Source organism: Denticeps clupeoides, chromosome 10 (genome assembly GCF_900700375.1).
Source record: "Denticeps clupeoides chromosome 10, fDenClu1.1, whole genome shotgun sequence".
Lineage (NCBI taxonomy): Eukaryota > Metazoa > Chordata > Actinopteri > Clupeiformes > Denticipitidae > Denticeps > Denticeps clupeoides.
The window spans coordinates 19,932,008-19,953,321 of record NC_041716.1 but is presented as its reverse complement, the minus strand read 5'-3'; the positions used below and the strand labels follow the sequence as shown (position 1 = coordinate 19,953,321).

Genomic DNA, 21,314 nt, shown 5'->3' with positions numbered 1-21,314 from the left:
TCCTTTGCTAGAACATGCCCCAGGAGACCAGGGATATCCATTGATTCTCAAGTACACTGAAGTCCACGCTTTCCACGGTCCACGGGGCTTCTGTCCCAGGTGAAGCCCCTACCATCAAAAGGACAGAGGTTTCAGGGAGCCTGAGAAGCCAGACTACTAACCCCCAGGGGCCCAGGCAATCAAGAACTGGCCCCCATGCACCCAGTGTCACACCACCACACTCCCCGCATGACCCCCAACTCCACAAGATAGAGCCCTACCAGTCAATGCAGAACATTAAAATGTTTGAGTGAACTATCTTTCTTGCCTTTATTATTTGCCACATAATTTAAATAACCTCGTGATAAATGTAAAAGCTGCTATCTAAATAGGAGCAATTTTATGATTATTCAATTGATCATTTATATCAAAATGGTCATTAGTTGTAGACAAAGCACTTTTAATACCAGACACTGTACAGACAGCCACTGAAGACCATTCCATTCATTGTGTACTAGAACATCTGTTTATTGACCATAAAAGGCATCTGCATTCCCCTACAATTCAACTGATGACTGATATTTCACTTCATTATAACAAACGGACAAAAATACTCTCTCCTTTCAAGTAAATACTCCAAAACTGGCAAGTGCACACATGAAGAGTTATTCAGTCCTTGCTTGATACGGAGTGTGATTTTTACAATAATACAATCATGATGTTGATGAAGTGGTTTAAATCATAGTAGGGCTTCCTGTCCAGAATGAGATACAGATTTCTGTTACTGACAACGCATCTAATACACCCCTCAGCCTCTACTGGCCTCTCATGGTTGCATTCGGATCGCACCATCCAAGCGGATGACCTCGCCATTAATCATGGGGTTCTCTGCCAAGGCTGTCACCAGGTGTGCAAACTCTGCTGGGTCACCAAGACGAGAGGGGAAGGGCACTTGTCGAGCCAGAAAGCTCCGCACTTTCTCTGGTAATCCAGCCAGCAGTGGAGTAGAAAAGAGACCTAAAAAAAATGGAATGCATAAGAGAATAAGTGTGGACATCTTCTTGATATGAACAAAAGAACTGATGCACTTTGGCCTGAGCAGAGCGCATGTATTACAAAACCACTTGCACATTGTGCAATCTTACTCATTGTACATTAGTAGTCAGTACAATGTGGAACACAGACAGACAAAATCAATCAACAAAAACTAAAGTGAAAAAAGCAGATTTTGAGTAAATATGAAAAATGAGAGTTCCAGAGCAAACAAACCTGGAGCGATAGTGACCACACGGATTCCCATTGGTGCGAGATCTCTGGCAATTGGTAAAGTCATACCAACGATGGCTCCTTTGGAGGCAGAGTATGCTGCCTGTCCAACCTTGAAATCCCCAAAAGGTATCATTTTTAATGCGTTATAGAGAAATGGACAAAAAAAAACAAAACAAAAACAATATGTTCTCAATTGAGCGTCACCCAGAAAGGTTGGTGTAGACTCTCTCACCCACTGCTTGTAGCCACACAAGACGAAGTGGTGCCCTCTAACGGCTCACAGAGAATGACACTCAATTCTTGTACAGGACACAGTACCTGTCCGTCAAATGCAGCCACACTGGCTGTGTTCACTATACAGCCTCTGTGCCCATCTGCATCCGGCTCGTTCTTTCCCATCTCTCCTGCAGCCAGCCGGATCACATTAAAAGTACCTGCTATGTTCACCTGAGCGAACAAAGCGAAATACAGTATTCATGTAGTAGCATGGCAGTCGTTGGCTCAACTTTTAGCAACAATGCCAGGATGCCTGGGGAGACTCACGTTGATTACGCGGCTGAAGTCCTCCAGGCTGTGTGGGAGGTCTTTTTTGAAGTTGTAGGTCTTCACTGCAACCGCAATGCCTGCACAATTCACCGCTAAATCCAAGCGGCCAAACCTCTCTCGAGCCAAAGCCACGGCAGAGCGTACGTCTGACTCTGATGTTACCTGGATTATGCAGAGACGCATTTACAGATCAGTCTGTGCAGAATGTGAAATGTCACAATGTGTTGATGCTTACAAACCAGGAAGGAAGAACATCAAAACACATTGTTTTATTTATTTATTTATTTATTTTTAAACAGTGTGACCATTTAAAGCACACAAATGGACAGCACTGAGTTGTATGAAAAAAAACATCCACAAAATGTATTCTGATTTAGGTTAGTTTGCCATTGAATTGATACAACACACAGTTTTATATTGTTTGAAACAGAAAGTACAGTTTCAGGTTGTTTCAGTATCTTCATCCGCTTTTGGGAAAAGATCTCAAATTATCCTGGGAGAATGTAGAGCATCTGGTTTTTCCAGAAACGTTTAACATTCAGACAAAATCTCCTGGATTGTAGTCTTCATTAGGACCAGATTTTAAACCAGGTGTTGTCAGAATCCATCGTTCATTCCCCGCGATCGGTCTGTTGCATCCAGAGTGGACAAGGTGAGGGACTTTTTCAGAGGGTCACTTACGTCAGCTGGAGCAAAAGCGCAGCGGTCACCGAGGCTGCTGGCCAGACTCTGTCCCTCCGAGCTGGGCAGGTCCAGGATCACGGCGCTCGCCCCCTGGCTCACCAGCCGCTCGACGGTGGCCCGGCCCAGGCCTGACGCCCCGCCGGTGACCAGGCCGACCGCACCCTGCCAAACCGCAACACATTTCCACGCCGCCGGACATTTCAGTTGTTGCCCAGATTACATTTCTCGGCACATATTTCATGAAACTATTTACGACAACAGGAAGTAAGTATGTGTTAAAAGGGAGTTCACAGCACACTACACAGAATTCAGAAATCCCTGCGACTTTTAAACTCCGTGTGAACTTTCCCCCTGCAGATCCCTGTCCTGGCGAGACAAGCTAACATCAGTCCAGCTATGACTAGCTGGTGCGCTAGCTGATCGTTTATTAGGCGCCCAGTAATGTGGCCGCGAGGAGAGAGACTAAACCCGGCAAAGGCAAATGCCTTACGGCGACTGTTCTAAACACGTACTAATACGTAAGTACTCAGTTGTGGCGCTCTAAGATCTCTCACCTTGACACTTCTGATATTCGCCATGTTCACACACGACACCTTGACTCCAAAGCCGACGCCAAAAAGCGATTTGAGGAGCGGGAAACGCCTCTCGATTACAGCCAATCAGAAAAAGGCACCAAAGACCCGCCCTCTGCTCTTATTGGCGGAAGTGGGGATTGACATGAATAACTCTCAGCGACTTTCTAATGATGAGGTCCTTCTTCTTGCTCAACCATCCAACGCGAAAATATTTCTGTATTTTACATGTAGACGTCACTCTATCTCACACGCCATTAACAGGGTCATAGGCTGGGTGCACGACCCACTGGCCATGGTTTAGCTTTCAATGAAACGTGGGGGTGTGGTTGACACTATGATGCTCTCCAGGGTCCTGAAGAATTTAGTTGACTTCTGATGTCCTTGAAGACTTATTAAAGTATGACAAGGCAACACACTGTATGAATAAAAGGTCCTGAAGGTGCCGCACTGAGGACGTTTTCACAACACCCCAAGAAAAAGTAAAAGATAATCTTCCATGTACACACAGGTCAATTTTAAAACATTACCAAAATTTCAGCATGATTGTGAAAACCACATTAATAGTACATCGGTTTATTTTATTCAACAGTTTAAAAAATGTGAAAACATTGAAATCAATAAATCATTAAAGTGACAAGATATTTCAGAATTAAATTACATAGACATTTATTGCATTTATCAGACACCCCTTACCCACAGCGATTTACAATCAGTAGTTACAGGGACAATCCCTCTGGGGACACTCAGGGTTAAGTGTCCTGCTCAGGGACACGATGGTAGTTAGTGGGGTTTGAACCTGTGATTTTGTGGTCTTCAGGTTCATAGGTAAGTGTCTAACCCATCAGGCTACTACCAGCCTTAAATAAAAACAAGACGTCATAACAAAGTCACATAAAACTGTTAAGCACAGAGATAGTATATATCAAAAGACAATATTTTGTGCATATAAAGTTGCAAATCTTGTTAAAATTGTATTTACATTTAAATGATCTCTGCATTATCCCAAAACACAGAGACAAGAGCTACATTCACGAAGACTGCATCCCACAATGCAATCTGGTCATGCTGAAATTAGTGAAATTATATATCAATTTAAATTTGAATTTACCATTACAAGTTATAAAGTAACAAATGAAGTAAAGATGCTCTCCTGTGGAAGGCAGTGAGTTGCATAGTTATCTCCAATAAGGGGGTGAAATCATATCATGTCCCCAACAACACAACTTACTACCTCAGCACAGCAAAGCCACGCAACAACATAAACTCATAGCGTTTAAACATTTTAAGCACATCAGCATTTAATTGGCTGCCTCAGAGAAAAGGTTAAAAACGACAGATGGAACTGGTTTATGAATCGGTGAATCTGTATTTGTGTTGAACAACACCTTCTGTCGTTATGTGGTCGCCGTAGGAAAGACAGTAGACTGTATAGTTATCTCCCAGATCTGGTGTGATCCTAAACTATACAAACTACTACCTCAGCCCACAGTGCCCAATACTACTGCTCCGTTATACCAGACAGGCTCTTGTTGCACTTCACGAAGCTACAAAGATAAAAAGGAAAAATGTAAAAAGATTAAATCATTTTTGTCCTCCAGCGATGCAAGCCTTATTAAAATTAATTGTTAGACACGTTAGATTTATATAGAGAAATATGCATATAATTACACTTAAAAGATATGACATACACCAAATATTAGATGTCCAAAATGTCTTAAGAGCACAACAGCTTTTCCTGTCTCTCCACCTACTCTGTCACCTTAACTTGATTAAAAAATGTAACCATGTAACTAATAAGGCAAAGGGTTGCATACAACTGATAATCAATAAATCAATATTTCCCCCGGAACCAAGAGGAATGTCCCTGGCAAGTTGGACAGCTAATGCTAACGAGAGCACAAATACAGTTCCGACAAATAGGAGCACTCACCTTATATAATTCATAATAAGAAAACAAAAACTCTTGATCGTGGTCGTTTTTGCCGCACAGAAACGGAAAAGTTGGGCAGCGAGTTTGCAAGCGTGACTTCAAGAAAGGAATAAAAAGTAAAAATGGCGGTTCACAGCCCAGACCATTCGGTTATATGGCCTTTAGGCTTAATTCCTGCATAATCATAGCGCTCCGGAATCGTGATATTAATTTTAGCACACCGAGAAAGATCGCCTCGAACCTATACCTTTGTTGGCATATTAGAAGCATCCTCCAGAAAGCAAATGACTCCCGATAACAGCTGCAAATTCTGCTTCCGCCATCTTCCACAGGCAAACAGGCGCAACTAAACTCTCGCGAGATTTACAGTGGGCGTCTTAATAGCTCGAAATAAGTTAAAACGCTGGCGGTAGTCATACAAAAAAAACACACCATACAGCGCATGCGCAAAAATAGCAATAATTCTGCATGACCATCTCATTGTTTAGCATTGATTGATATACTCAATTCACACATTTCCCCCCAAAATGATTCAAAATAAACATAATTTTACTAAAAGAATAAATTTTATTTCAGCACTGTAAGTTATTTTCCAACCGTACAAACATGACTGCCAACTTTAACTCTCTCAGCCATTTGGCTTTCCACCCCATCCACTGTGAAACAGACCACAAAAGCCCCACAAATAAAAAATGTTTCTTTCCAAAACAATCTGGTGCTTTCTTTATACTAAAAATGAGAATTGTTAATAACGATCATAACCATAACAGCAATAATAATATTGATGAATTTTACCCTTCACTACTCAAGTTCATTGGGAGATCTTGACACATGCATCAGTACACTGGTCTTGATAAATGAAGGACAAGGATCTTACAAGGACAGACAGAATGTGGTGGCTACAAAGGGGAAAACTGTGATAGGTGGGATAAAGAAACCGCTTAAACATCTTGAAACAACAGCTAAATTGTACATTTGGATAATCAATGCTAGTCATGAGCAGAACATATGTTCCTGTGGAGAGAAGGTGACAGAATTAGGGTCAAGAAAGCACAAGTGTAAAGCTTAGCTCCATAGAGAGAACAAGCATTAGTCGTGTAACTAGCCACATTGTTTTTATGTAGTATAACATGACTATACTACTGAAGCAGATTCAAATGGATGTTGGACAGTGAGAAAAACACATTTAAACTGGTATCAAGACCAGTATCTGAGGCGCCATTCATTTGGAGTATGTGGGAGGGGGTGGGGGACTCGATCAATATTTTCAATAAAACTGGACAATACAAGACTTGGCCACTTTTTCACCAAAAAGATGTAAACATCACAAATCTCCTTCATTAAGTTTCTTGTCATGGACTCATTTCTAAACTGGGAAAAAATAAAATATGTAGATTTGAAACAAGTAAAAGTGTGTCTGATTTTGGGCCAAAATCTACAGATAAACATATGAACTTTGGTTCAGCTGTAGATAGCATGTCATTTTGTGCAAGGGTGCAAGATCAGCTTGAATAAATAGACTCTTGAATGTTCAAGACTCAATACACTGTTTGGAAATGGTTAACAAAACCGAAATCTTCAATTTCATTGGATGTTAATTACATCATAATGGTGAAGTGGTCAGAAACAATACCATATAAAATACAAGTAAGGAAAATTGCAATCATTACAGTTTTGAAAATATCTATATCTGCTAAGCGTATTTTATTACTAACAGTAGCAACGATTGAAGGAGTAGCAGTTGTACTAAACATAAAAAATTAGTAAGAAAACATTTGCACAACTGAAGGAAATCAGAGATTGTTGCATTATTTTTTTGTTCTGCTGAAAATATCATTTCAAAGTTTTCACTATAATTACATACAGACTGGTTATCACTGTTAATATTAACCTTAATTGTTAGTTATGATGGGTTAGGGATTACATCTAAAGTTGAAGAAAAAGAAATCAGAATGGTGAAAGAAGATTTCAGATTACATAAATAGTTATGGGGAGTACAAGAAAATACAGTTTCTTCTGAGAAAAAACAAAAAACATATGCAAAGTAAGGATCAGGATCAATGTAATTGTGACCATTGCAGGATCTGTTTAAAGTTAGACATTTTGTAAAGGATGTTGACTCCACTTTGTGGCTGAATGAGTATGTCTTTTGTGGTTTAGGTACACATGCCTACACTGACTAAATGAAGGGAAACTGTGAGTAAACCCTACAACATGGTTAACTTGACAACATAACTATGACTATTCTTCACATCCTTCAATGTTTTTCCCTCAAAACATATTTCTCACATATCAAGTCAGCTGACAAACATCTATTGGAGAGCTTGAAGAAATGAAACCTTTACAGATATCAGAAAGTAAGAACTTAAACTTGGGAAAGTGTAAAACTAGCAGAATAATAAAATCACTAATTAAACATCAAAGTAATTCATTAAAACATCCTGGACAATACATCACCTGCATAAGTGAATGATTCTTTTTTTTTTTTATTTGCTAGTGTCTTTCAATAAGCATAACATCTATGTGTCTGCGTGAATGTGCATGGGTCACTGCATCCACACTTGGTATCTATTGGTGTATACACTGCTCCCACTCCAGAAAAATAATCAGTGTATGTGTGCAAAAAAAAAATAATCGTTATTCACCAACACTCACATTTACAGAGAACTTACATTGAAAATTCACAAACGGAAATAATTAGCCTAAGAGATGGCCCAAACAGAGGTGAATTGCCAAAGTGTGTGTGTGTGTGTGTGTGTGTATGTGCTTGAGTGTCAATGGAAAAGTCGTCCATTGTTGTTCTCCAGCACACATGTACATTATTTCAGGATGAAAAACAAACATGCTGTTCTAAGATCTTAGATCAAAGCAGTTAGACTTGTGTAATCAACACAGTACTAGTCTTTGTATGCAGCCTGTCTTGCTACAGTCTAGATTAGTCACTCCTTTATTATAAACCTGCGTAGTATGTCCAGTACTGTCACATACAAGCTCTACTCTAAGAAACATCATAGGCTTTTATACTATTTGCTTAAATCCTATTTATTAATACCTATCTGTTGCAACCCAGTAACTGAACTCTTGCTTCGGATAATCTGGTTTTGTGGGCATTAGAATAGTCTCAAATGTACCAATACATTTTGTTGGGTGGGCTGGGGGTCCCACTATGGGTAAAATTTCAAGAATATACTGTACAAATATTAAGGGTTTCAGTTACACCCAGCTTTATATAGATTTTCATATATATGTTTTTATTTATATATATATATATATGTATCTGTGGCACAAGATAAAAATATCATTAATATCATAAAACAAGGTGCTTCTTCTTAACTCGCCTTCTGAGATGTGTTCATTCTCACTCAAGTGGCTAAAGAAACAACAAATGTGTTGACAAAAATACTTACTCTAAATAAAGGGAAAAAAAATAGGGATGTCAATTTAGACAAAATATTTTTCCTAAACGTCTTTTTCCCTAACTTAAGTGCTTTAATTGGGTTCAAAGTGTGTCAATTTGTGTCTGGAGCCCATCTGCATCCGAAAAAGTGCTTTCTGTGTGAACTAAACATAGGTACATGACTCGTTTCACAGCCGGTGACTTAAAGACAGTGCACAGTCACACGCGTTTCAGAGAGGCACAAATACAGGGGTCTCTTTTTAACTTACAAGAAATACTACTAATAATAAGACAAAATGATTGGAGCTATGGTTGGAAATGCTAAATAGGCACAAACACATACTAACTGCAGCACAGAGCAACTGACTGTCTTAAAGCAAAAGAGCACAAGACTATCGTAGCTACATTTGTAGCTAATGAATAGCATTAAAAAAATTACTGGGGTAGTTTGCATTCCCAACCACTAATTAACCAAGCACAACTGGTATCTGGTTTTAGGGCCAATTCCTGCCTGAGGACAATCCAGTGTGTTTTAATTTTTTTTAAGTGCAAATTCTCTCACACACTTAGCACATTCAAATGGGTCGATTTGCTGAGTAAATACTGATTTAATTGCGGGGAATTTCGTTTCAACAAGGGTATGATTGAGCAAATTCATAGTCCTAATTATTATAAATAATAAATAACGAATGCTATTTAAATTGACATACAATCAATGTTTCAGGGTATCTTTTGGATAAACTTTGCATAAATCTATTTTGAAGTAAGGTGCTTATCTTTCACTATTTGGATAATTTGTTTTCTCACCTCAGATAGGTTCATTAGCAGCAGCAGCAGCACACTCATAACAGTTTCAACGCTGTGGCAGTGTGATGCTAGGCAAGTGTTGTTCTTTTTTTTTTTTTTTTTATGTGGCTAGACCAAGTACAATTTCAGGGGTCTATGGACTTGTGGACCTTGCTTCAATACCAGGGTCAAAAGCCTGCACCAACACACCGTGAGTCACACTGTGGGGTGTTTATAATTATTAATGATGATAATAATAATAATAATAAAAAAAAAAAAAAACACATCCAGCTATGTATGAGCGTGTGTATCCTGCAGCAACCATGTTTGTTGAAACGTGCAAATGGGAACCATGCTGTCGAAGTCAGAAAACAGATTTCTTGTACCACTCCACTGTAAAGCAGTTTAAACAGAAACCTTTCTGAGCACAAAGGGGGCCGTAACGACTAATTTCACTCACAAAAAATTGCACAAGGGGGACACAAACAGGGGGACAGTTCATTACTGAGCACTGATCAACATGCTACCACCTGTCACGGGGAGTGTAGAACATGGGACCAATATTTGGGGGGGACGGGACTATTTAATAGCACATGCAGCTGAATATTGTGGGATGATGTTTCTTAGCTCAGACAAATAGTGACTGACCACAGCTTTTCCCCACACTGCTCCATGTGTAGGTTGCAGTAAATGTAACAAACCAATCACAGCTAGAAAAAGGTGGCTACTGTGACCCCTTAATTTGAATTTTTTGAACAAAGAAAAGGCAGTCTAACATGGATCATTCTCTCCCACTTGCTCATACTCTTTAAATTACGACATATTTACTCCTCTTTCTGTAGTGCACCATCCGATGGGCAGTCATCAAGGCAACAAGGGGCCTCTACCTCAACCCCATCTCCTGATTGGTTGTCTCTGCTGGCTAAGGCACACTGGATTGGCTGGGCCAGAGGTGGTAGGTCCAGGGACTGAGCAATGGCAGTTCCTGAGGAGCTGCCATTTAGCTGCTGGGACGCAGGTCCAGCACTGTCGCCAGGTCCAGAGGGCAGCCCCACCCCCTTGGGCTCCTCTGTCAGCTTTGGGGGACTGGTGGAGGGAGGTGTTGATAAAGTCTGAAACCACATGAAACGGTTTGCAGGTAAAATGATATAAGCAGACAAATTATTAACAAATTTTACAACCAAATTACAGATAGACTACAAAATAATCCAAGAAATGTACTACATTTAATGAGATTTCAATACCGGTGTCCTATTGGTAGTGATCTTTTTCCCTCCTCTTCCTCTTGGTGTGACCTCTTTACCTCTCCTGACAGACACAAAAAAAGAGACAGGGAAGCAATCAGCAAAGTATTATGGTTTAACAAGCAACAGATTTTCTATAAAAACTCTTTAAGGAATTACCCTTTCCCTCCTCCAACTGACACCACCTGCATGTTGAACCCGCCTCTGCCACGAACTGGCTTGTTCCCGGCCCACTGGCCCACAACCATACCAGCTATTTCTAACTTTCCTCCCTGAGGAGGGATGGACTGGATTCCTGATAGAAACAGAAGGGGGGGATGGGGAAAGGGGTGTGAGGATCCATGAGCTCCTGGAACATAGAACATGTCAGCCAGAGATTCTCAAACGGCCCAGTAGCCTTGCACATCTGATTAAACTAATGAAAAATGACTCAAGAAACAAATGATTTGTTACTGCAATATATATGCAGTGCAGACCTGGGAAAGCGCGTGGCCTGTGCTGGTGTGGATGGTGCGGGTGGTGTGGGGGTGGCATTGATCCCAGGGGCCGAGGCGGGTAGAGAGGAGGCATGGGGTAGAATGGGGGAACCATGGCAGGGGGGAGGAATGCAGGTGGAGGCAGAGGTGGAGGCGGGGGAGGTGGGCGAGACAAATTGATTCCCTCCAGAATGGCCTGACGCATTTTTTCCACACGGGAAACCAGCTCCTCCTGGACAAATACATAAAAAGAGAGTAAAAGACAGCAAACATTTAAAATTTTAAAGCATACTGGCGAAAAAAAAAAAGACAATCTCCCCTTTACACTAATCATTAAAACACTCGTTACAAACTATGGCATTTGACAACATTTACCAGTCGTGTAATATCTGCCTAAACCTCTGAATGTAGGCTTTTCTTAAAATCTGATATCAATAGCTGATAGCCATGTCAGTCTTTACACAAGCAAAATATTCCATTCTGATTTACAGAGTTATGATGACTGCTTCTAATAAATACTAGTAATACATTGCAATTTTGCCACTTCAACAGGTTAAAAAAAATGTTCTTGGAGTGGTTATTAGAAAACATTCTGGAAGAATTTACAGAACTTACCTGCCCCTCACACATATCCAGCAGGGCTCCTCTGTCACGTGTAGCTTTGGACAGTTTGCTCTGGAAGAGTTTCCCATCAAAGAAGCCCCATGGGCAGCAGTGGTCCCAAGGCAGTGGCTGCCCACATACGTCATTCACAAACAGGGCGGTGTCCACCCCACTCATGAAGAGAGAGGCTAGCTGTACCCCACGACTGTCCACCTTCTCCACCTATAAGCACATATATGGCAGTGTCACAATGACAGACAAGGAAAAAGGTTGAGAAACCGCAGCACCAACTACTGATCTAAACCACAAACACACACACAAAAGAGGTCACACAGCATGAAAGCTACAAACCTTAAGCTCCTGCAGTTGGTCAGGTTCGTAAAGTTGACTGGAAACCGCCTGGGCCAGAAAAGCATCCAGTTCATGCCGCTGAAGGATCCTACCACCTGGCCATTGCATCATATATCTACACAGAGAGAAAACAACTGTCCCTGTGATACAGACAATGTCTCAATGCATGACAGGCGTTTATCATATGCATGTTAGGCTATGTAGCTTCCAAGAGTTCTTATGGTAACCAGTGGTTACCAACCGAGCACCTGCGGTAATCACAAAAATGATCACAGTATCACAGTATGTTGCCCACGCCAACAACAATCTTTGTGCAAATTATTGGATCCTCATTGCTCGCAATACAAAGTTAATCAATTTGTTTATCCACAACAATGTGTAAGATTACAAATTTAAGAACCTGTTCAAAATATGATGATCTTATGTACTGACATAGCAGCATATGAAAAGGTGCAGTACATTGTATTTTGCATTTAACGTAAATGTGCTGACGTCAGACAAATGATTGATTGTATTGATGATTTGATTAGGACTGGCTGCTGTACCTGAAAAAAAAAGTCACTTGCGTTCTTTGTTTGGAGTCGTCACCCAGGTGCTTGATCTCTACATCCAAGCACCGCCCGGCAAAATGTATATAAAGTACAGTGTATCCCTGTCTTAGTTAGATGACTTGCAGTGCCAAGCAGCGAGTATCTGAATAAAGAGAAACTTCTGCTTCGAGATATCCAAAAACATCTCCCGGCCTCTAAGGGAAAAACAGTTTTGGTGCCGTGACCTGGATGGAGCTCCTCACCTGAATCCAAACTGAAACTTCAAGCTCGTTCCTGACTGAATTTTTGTGTACCAAGAGTGTCACTCTATCCAAAAGAAGCCAGTACATTTGGTTAGTACACGTTTATCCTCTGTTTCCAAGCAGGGAAGTTTAGCATTATGAGCTAAAATCGTTTATCCTCTGGTAAGGGCAGGGAAGATTAGCATTACGTGCTGTTTCGGCAGAGAAGAATGATCCTTTCTTTAGGGAGACAAGATTCGTACAAAGTGCAAGTAGTTTTTGTTGTCTTCTGTTAATACAGGAAAGGTTAATACTATGATCTGTTTTAACAAGCGTGCCCTCTGTTGATCAGAGACGTTTTAGTGTTGTGATGGTACGGTAACAAAGAAACTCACAAAAATGGTTAGGAAGAATGCTAGGCTGATTCTCACAACTGAAAAATGTGGTCTCGCAACTCTTTTGTGGTCAGATAGCGAATTCAAATCACTGTTAGGAGTACAAAGGAACCTAACAGTAAATGAAAAAGTATGAGATCCATCCAGACAAGACTTGGTCTGTAGATGAGTGTAAGAATTTTCTACATGTATTCAGAAAAACAATGTGAAAGGCATTATCTGCTGCCACAGAGAATTTGGTTTAATGCTAGCTACGGTCTCAGCTAACTCAAGAGCTACAGGAACAGAACAAAGAGCTTCGGGCTAGAATATCCGCTTTGACTAAGAAATTGAACCACAACCAAGCTTTAGGAAAAACTGATATGGAAGTTAGTCAGCCTGATAACATTTATCCTGCCTTACAAGCTTTCTTTGAAATAGATGTAGCCATCCAATCAGTAACTGATGTGCCTTTAGATTCGGTGAAGGTATGTGGTGCTGGGAGAAGATCTCAGGGAATTAAAAGTGTTCCTACAAACTCTTCTGTTGTCCGGGTTCAAGCAATTACAAAAATGCTGGGACCTAAAGATACAGAGAGATTGTCCCAGAGCTTACTGTCAGCACGCACAAATTTTTCTGAATTTAGGAGAGCACTGATTTGTGAAATGCGTCCATACGACATGTTGTTAGCGAATGTCACACAGCTGATGTCACAAATTCTAACTGAATCTGAATTCAGCAGTTTTGAGTGTGCTGTTACTTCTGAACTGCAACATGCCAGTAAAGGTGATTTGAGAGAAGGTGTTTTGAAAATCCTTAAGAATATCATGGGACCCAAAAAAGACTGGTCCAGAATCACTAACTATGTACAAAGGAAATAGGAAACCGTGAGCAAATACACTGAAAAGTTTTGGCCAGTCAGCTGTAAATAGTGGAATAGTTGATGATCCTGAAAGGGTGCTAGATGACAAGGGACCCCTGAAGTCTGCATCTTGTCAGATGGCCTTGTAGCCAAGAACAAAAAAGCCTTGTCATTCCAAGATCTTACTTGGTCTAAGAAAACTTTTAAGAAAATAACCTAGACACATTAGCTACTTGGGAAAGAGATGCTGATGTTAAGGCAAAAGCTACGTTTAGCACAAAAAAAATCAAGACAAGACATGGTGTAAAAAAGCAGGGAAATGCAATTATTGTGGTAAACTAGGACATTGGGAGAAAGAGTGTAGGAAGAAGTTGCAAGATAATAGAATAAATGCTATGTATAATTCTGATCCATCTCAGCCTGCCTACAACCCTGAAGTGACCAGTGTAATGGACAGCTTGCTCAGGCTCTTCTAAGAGCACAAAGAGAGCAGGAAAAAAAAAACTATTGTTGGGACTGTGAGTCGCTACCTTTCCCCTGTAATACATCACACTGCTGTACCTGAAAAAAAAGTCCCTTGCATTCTTTGTTTGGAGTCGTCACCCAGGTGCTTGATCTCTAGATCTAAGCACTGCTCCCTAAATGTATAAAGTACAGTGTATCCCTGTCTTAGTTAGATGAAGTTCTGTGGACTGCAGTGCCAAGCACTGAATAAAGACCAACTTCATAGATATCTAAAAAAAAAAAATGTCTCCTGGTCTCTAAGGAAAAATCGACAAAACAAAAGTTGTCACTATTTGTTCATAAAAGACTTCTTGAGAACCTGTAAAGATATGCCACTGTATGTTTTAAATGTATACTCATTCACTCACTATAATCAACCACTTTGTCCTGTTAGTCAGGGTCACTGCTGCCGGAGACCTTCCCGGGTCACTGGGCACAAGGCAGGCACTCACTGAGGGTGCCAGCCAAGCACGCACACACATACACGTGCACGCATAGCTAGAGGTCAATTTAGACTGGCCAATCCACCTAGTGTACGACAGTGGGAGCAAACCAGAGAAGAAGCCCATGGCAAAAGAGCATACAAACTCAACACAGTCACACTTCAAACTCACAAACATATCATCATTATATTCAGATATATAATTTTATATATCTGAATATAATATTTAAAATTAAATTAATTATTTGCAATGATGATTTCACGTTGAGAGATTATTTAACATTAGTACGAGTTCCCCTAGTCTGTCTATGGTCCTGCAGTGGCTAGAAATGGTGATATGTATAAAGAGTGCTTTGGCCATTTTGTTTTGCCGTTCAAAAAGCACTAGCTCAAATGGTCGGAACTGGAATTTGTCCCTCTATGTAGTCATAAGAAAGGTTATCTCCCATTTCTCATGCTTTTAATGCCCTGAGAATCTCCCACCCCTCCTCTAAAAAAACTTGCTATGAAGTACAGTTAAAATTTATGGGGACTAAGATGGAGCCATTTTGAAGAATCCAATGCAAGAAACATAGTATTTGTTGTATCTGGAGAAAGTGATGTTTGATGAATTAGTTTTTTCAGAGTTACCCCTTTTATATTATCATGTCAGCTTTGTTCACTATTGTCACCATCAAAAGCTGAATGATAAAGTGTTCAGCATAAACCTTCAGGACTGATGGAAACTGTCCCCGTAGTCCAACTTAAGGAGGTTGAGATATGACAAGAGTGTGAATTGCTGCAATCACAGCAAAAGCTGCAAGACCCATAAATGGTGTGATTAAACCTTTGTAATCAACATGTAATCAAAATGTAATCAAAATCAAGTGTGGGAAAGAGGCTCCGGAGGGACAGGGAGATCTTTTTATAAAATACCCTGCAGATACTGATAGAAATACAATTTTGTGAAAAAAAAAATGTAATTGCCACCTTAGGGCTGACTCAGATGGCATGACCATGGTACGTTGCTGGTACTGTGTGCATTTAAATATAATCATTTCGAGCCTGATTTCTACTCTCTGCACTGCAGCCTTGTCTCCATTTAAACGTGAGAAAAATGGAAAAACTAGGAACAAAAGAGAAAAGCTACCTGAGCACACAGCACATGAGCAGCAGGTGAGATGGCACACATGCGGGGTTGAGAAGAGCAGGGCAGTCGGAGCGCATGCACGCCAGAAAGGCACGGGTGCGGCGACTGCGGTCCTCAGAGGCTCGTCCCAGCCAAAGGCGCCGCAGGTTGGGACAGGTCCACTCCCGGAAACAGAGGGCAGGAACCAACTCTGGGGTCAAGGCTGACTTGGCTTTGCTAGCACACCATTCCTTCACAATCACTGGGGGTACTGCGGGAAATTTCATAATGAAATTAAATACATTAAACACAATGATAAAGTATTTGCTGTAAATATGTCCCTTTTGTTCAAAGTGACTACATTATATCTAGAATATGGCATGAAATAGCTAATTAACAGTAATTATGGATCCTGTTTTAGAAAGTGATGCCATAAAATGTGCCTTTCATTTATATATATATATATATATATACACACACACACACACACACACACACACACACAATAAAAATTTGTTTTACACCCCGGCCAAAAAAACCCTCACCCTCCAGTGGGCTGCGTTTGCGCATTGCCAGCCTCTCCAGCCTCCGCTGGGTCTCTGCCAGGCTGAACAGCACTCCGTAGGCGTACTGCCGGGCTGAGCGGAACAGCAAGGACGCAGGAGGGAGGTCAGGGTTGCACTCGTCCTCTATACAAACTGGCATCTTCATCTCCCCCTGAGAAACACAAACAAAGATGGAGGGCAGGATGAAGTGCAGAGGTATAGAGAGTCAAGGATCAAATCAAGATAAAAACAGAGTAAACAAAAGAGGCACCTTTAAAGGTAAAGTGACACTAGGAGATTATGGATCGATATTTTGCTTTAGCAGAGTTAAAGAGTATTTTTCACAAATGAGAAATGCAGTTGCCTTACCTTGGTGAGGATGTGGTATATCTGTGGGTACATCAGGCCCCTCCTATGCCTGTGTTCAGCTACTCGCAGGACTTCTGCGCTGACCTGTGGCAGAGGGGGTGTGGTAATGTCCATGTGACTACGTGTTGCCATGGACAGCAGCGAAGGGATTGAAGGTCCGCCTCCATTGCCATGGGAAGCGTCGCCAGAAGTGCCACCTCCACGACCAGTGGGCTCTTCCCATCTAGAAGTTTTGTCTGATAAATGACTTATTTAAAAAAAAAAAAAAAAAAAAAAAAAAATGGCAGGGTTATTGTAATACCTAATTTATAATAATTTCACCAAAAAGAATAAAAAGAAATTTAAATTTCGTTGTTGTAATAGCTATTAAAGTACACGGCTCAAAAAATAAATCAATAAAAGGAACACAAAGAACTGTAATTCCAAGTCAAGTACACTTCTGCGAAATCAGACTGTCCACTTAGGACGCAACACTGACGATCAATTTCACATGCTGTTGTGCAAATGGAATGGACAACAGGTAGAAATTATAGGCATTTAACAAGATATCCCCAATAAAGGCGCGGTTCTGCTGAGTAAAGCACCATCCCCACACACTGCTCCCCGGGCGCCTGTCATGGCTGCCCACTGCTCACTCAGGGTGATGGTTAAAAGTTGAGGACACATCACGTGGTGTGCAACACGTGCTGTGCTGCAGTGTTTCACAATGACAATCACTTCAGATTGTGGAGGAGCACTGCCAGAGCCCTGCAAAATGACCTCCAGCAGGGCACAAATGTGCATCGGTCAGAAACAGACTCCCTGAGACTGGTATGAGTTCCCGACATCCACGGCTGGGGGTTGTGCTGACAGCCCAACACCGTGCAGCATGTTTGGCATTTGCCAGAGAACACCAATATTGGCTAATTCGCCACTGGTGCCCTGTGCTCTTCACAGATGAAAGCAGGTTCACACTGAGCACGTGACAGATGTTGCAGTCTGGAGATGCTGTGGAGAACTGCTGCTGGAGGATGCAACAGTGGGTTAGTAATGGTGTGGGGTGGCATTTCTTTGTGGGGCCACACAGCCCTCCATGTGCTTGCCAGAGGTAGCCTGACTGCCATTAGGTACCGAGATGAGATCCTCAGACCCCTTGTGAGACCAAATGCTGGTGCGGTTGGCCCTGGGTTCCACCTAATGTAAGACTATGCTAGACCTCATGGGGCTGGAGTGTATCAGCAGTTCCTGCAATTGATGCTATGATCTGGCCCGCCTGTTCCCCAGACCTGAATCCAATTGAGCACATCTGGGACATCATGTCTCACTCCATCACCATTTTGAGTGCCTCTAAAACCAGACCTCCATGGGTCAATTTGAGTTCCATCGATAATTTTTGTTTGATTCTGTTGTCAGCACATTCAACTATTTAAAGAACAAATTATTATAAAAAATTATAAAAAAATGTTCATTCATTCATTCATATCTAGGATGTCTTATTTTTGTGTTCCCTTTATTATTTTGAGCACTGTATTTCTGTCAAAACATCAGTTGAGAAAAAGCCCCATCATGACAGGAAGCCTTCTGTTCATGAGGATCCTGATATCAGCTAAAAAAAAAAACTATGCTACACCTACAAAAGGGTTTCGAGATGTTTTTATTTGGATGTCCTTACCACTGATGCATAAAATGTATTTTTATAGAATGAGTTCAACATATGGGATGACAGGCTGGTCAGACAGTAGTCCATCACATGGCCGGAATAGTTACTTAACATTACTATTATATTCAGATATTACAGCGCATTCTCTCATGAGCTTCATAAGTATTTCGAATGAATATGAGGGGGTGGAGTGTAGGAGTGTAGGCCCACAGTGCAAAAAAGTAGCAACTGAGACAAAACTGGACCAGCTTACAAAACAGGTCCAGAATTATGTAATCAAGTGCAGTCACTGCAATCACATCTTAAATTGCTATTTACTTACTTCGTGCTGGTGTCATTTTGTTCCTCCCCATCCGAAGAGGAAGATGGGGAGGAGGAGGGGCCAGTGGGAGCAGCTGTATGGTGATTGGGCAGTCTGCTGCCACCTTGAGAGGAATCATATGGAGCTGTCCAATCAGAGAAACCCATTTTCCCAACTAGTGAATCATTACAGTCCTGCAGAGGTGGGTTCTGGAGCGGGTTCTGGAATAGAAGGGCAGGACCAGGGGCAGAGCCAGGTCCATAGGGCGGTCCGGGATAAGGCACCTTGACACCTGACACTGGTGGTGAACCAAACTATAAAATACATTAAATTAGATTAATGTTCGATTCACTGAAAACTACAATAAACTGAACTTATAAAGAAAGAAAACTCACTGGAGCTTTTGCCTGCACTGTTCCAATGTGGCCTGGAGGACCACCAAACTGGCCAGGGCCAAAGCCTGGAACTGCACACACCATGAAAAAGCGTTGAAAATGGAAATTTTGGAACAACAGAACAGACATTATCTAAACAAATCCCAGAGCATCTGAACAAAAAAATTTAAGAAATAAACAATAATTATATATTTACTGTCATTGTGCTTTGCTAACAAAAATGTATCATTACATCGCTCAGCTCTGAATTTGCTGAAATGTATGCAATCTGAGATCATCAATATTGTCTACATGTACACAGCTAATTATGATCCAGCAATGACCACATCCTGAGATAGAATTGCAGGGTGGGGTGCTGGATTACCAGGTGGTTTTAGAGATTTGATGTATTTGTGGTGTTGGAATTTTTAACTCAATTACATATGATTCTCCACACATGCAAATAAAAAGTATAATAATAAAGAAAGAAGTGCGTTCTAGCAATGCACAGATTTCTAACAATTATGCAAAAATAATGACATTGCCCCAGACATCCAAAATGAAAGATAAAAACAATGTCGACTTTTTAATAAGTAGCATCCAGCTAGTATAATTACACACAAAAGTACTCACAGAGGTAAGGAGAAGGTCCCATCGAAAGAGGTCTGGGTTTACTGGCCGCTGAGAAATACTCCACTGCCTTCTTGAACCTCTCAATTTTATCTTCAGTTCGAGACTATAAAGCAAAATTTTCAAAAATGTAGTATGCCATTCAACAGATCACACTTGATCTCACTCTTATCACAAGCCATATGTTTTTGCAGCTGAATGATTCAACTTAACCCTTTAAGACCAAGTGCTGTACCTGAGACTGCCTGAATACATCCCTGCCCACAGCATCCAGATTGCCAAGGTCTTTGATGGATGCTACATACTCAGACACAGCTTTAATGACAACTTCACAAGGCGGGAGCACCAACTGGTGAGCCCTCACCTGCAGGCAAAGAACAAGCGCAGAACAAAAAACGATCTGTTAATGACCAAAATATCGATAACAGAGTGACAATCTCTTCCCAGCACAGACCAGATACAAACTTTAAGAGAGGCAAGAGGGTGTTCAGGGCCCAGAAGACTCCAATGAAATGCAGCTAAGTCCTCATCTGGCAAAATATGATTACCTGTTAAGCAGAAATATTGTTCAGTTTTCTTCACAGGCACGTTATCTAACAACGCAGCTCTGTGTATATGCAAACTTACCAAGCAGGGCAGCAAATATGGGAAGGTGCTGAGTCTTGAGGCCGAGCTGTCTGGCAGCCTCAGACAGCAGGTACTGGTGAGTGGTGAGATTTTTGCCGTTCCACGAGAGCTTGAGAGCGTGGGAGCTGAAATAAGCCGGGACATTGCATAGAGCAAACTCTGAGTCCTGCGCTATAAGGCCCTGAAAGCCATAGTCTCTGTACAAGGATAGCACCTCCTGATGGTGGTCCTCCAAGGTTTGAACCACCTACGGGAATGAGTTGTGGACGAGTAAGCAACAAAAGAAGGATAATAACACAGCAAAAAGCCTCCGTTCGCGTGTCACAGATGTGGATGTACCGTAATATATTGTACATACATACATCACAGATTCCAGATGTCGGGACTCACCCGCACACGGAAACGGAACATGGCCAGGCGGACACAGTGGCTGAGGCAGGCCGGGGGCAGGAACCAGGCCCGCGGAGGCGGAGTGGCCTTGCTGCCGACGTGGTTGACGATAAGCTGCGCGGTCTGTCGCTGCCCCTGCGCCCGCCGCGCCCACTCAGGCCACCGGTCCTTCCCGAGGGTGCCATTGAAAACCACAACGAGCTCCAAGCCCCCCTGGTACAAGCAGGCCTGCGAGAGAGCCGCCAGATAGCCGAGCATCGCGTTCCACTCGCCGCCGCACACCCAGTCCGTCTGGTAGCCGCCATACAGGCGCTGCAGGCCGGAGTCGGCGTCCACCAGGATCCGGGCCGGCGGGGGTGGAGGAGGCAGGGGGCTGGGGTGATGGTGATGGTGGTGGTGGGGTGGCTGGCGGCCTGCTGTCCGAGCGAGTTTCAGAAGGTCTACGGGAACAGCGGCGCCCGGGCAGCGCTTTTCAAGATATTCCTGGAATCCTTGCACTCCCATTGCAAAAAGTTGAACTTTTATTTCTACAGGGGC

General features: G+C 41.9%; 2 protein-coding genes across 2 annotated transcripts; both read right to left on the bottom strand.

The window, feature by feature from the left end:
• Positions 1-482: 482 nt before the first annotated feature.
• On the bottom strand, positions 483-3,124 carry hsd17b10 (hydroxysteroid (17-beta) dehydrogenase 10). The gene is made up of 6 exons (XM_028994042.1): positions 3,033-3,124; positions 2,476-2,640; positions 1,792-1,956; positions 1,567-1,695; positions 1,249-1,357; positions 483-996 (listed from the first exon to the last, which is right to left on the bottom strand). The coding sequence occupies exons 1-6, from the start codon at positions 3,054-3,056 to the stop codon at positions 806-808; spliced, it is 783 nt and encodes a 260-aa protein (XP_028849875.1). The 5' UTR covers positions 3,057-3,124; the 3' UTR covers positions 483-805.
• A 2,406-nt stretch (positions 3,125-5,530) lies between these two features.
• Positions 5,531-21,281, bottom strand: fam120c (family with sequence similarity 120 member C). The gene is made up of 16 exons (XM_028994203.1): positions 20,778-21,281; positions 20,388-20,634; positions 20,226-20,308; positions 19,996-20,124; positions 19,764-19,866; positions 19,152-19,222; positions 18,778-19,070; positions 16,817-17,063; positions 16,448-16,619; positions 15,924-16,173; positions 11,841-11,955; positions 11,502-11,711; positions 10,887-11,118; positions 10,570-10,705; positions 10,411-10,474; positions 5,531-10,278 (listed from the first exon to the last, which is right to left on the bottom strand). The coding sequence occupies exons 1-16, from the start codon at positions 21,279-21,281 to the stop codon at positions 9,991-9,993; spliced, it is 3,144 nt and encodes a 1,047-aa protein (XP_028850036.1). The 3' UTR covers positions 5,531-9,990.
• Positions 21,282-21,314: the final 33 nt, after the last annotated feature.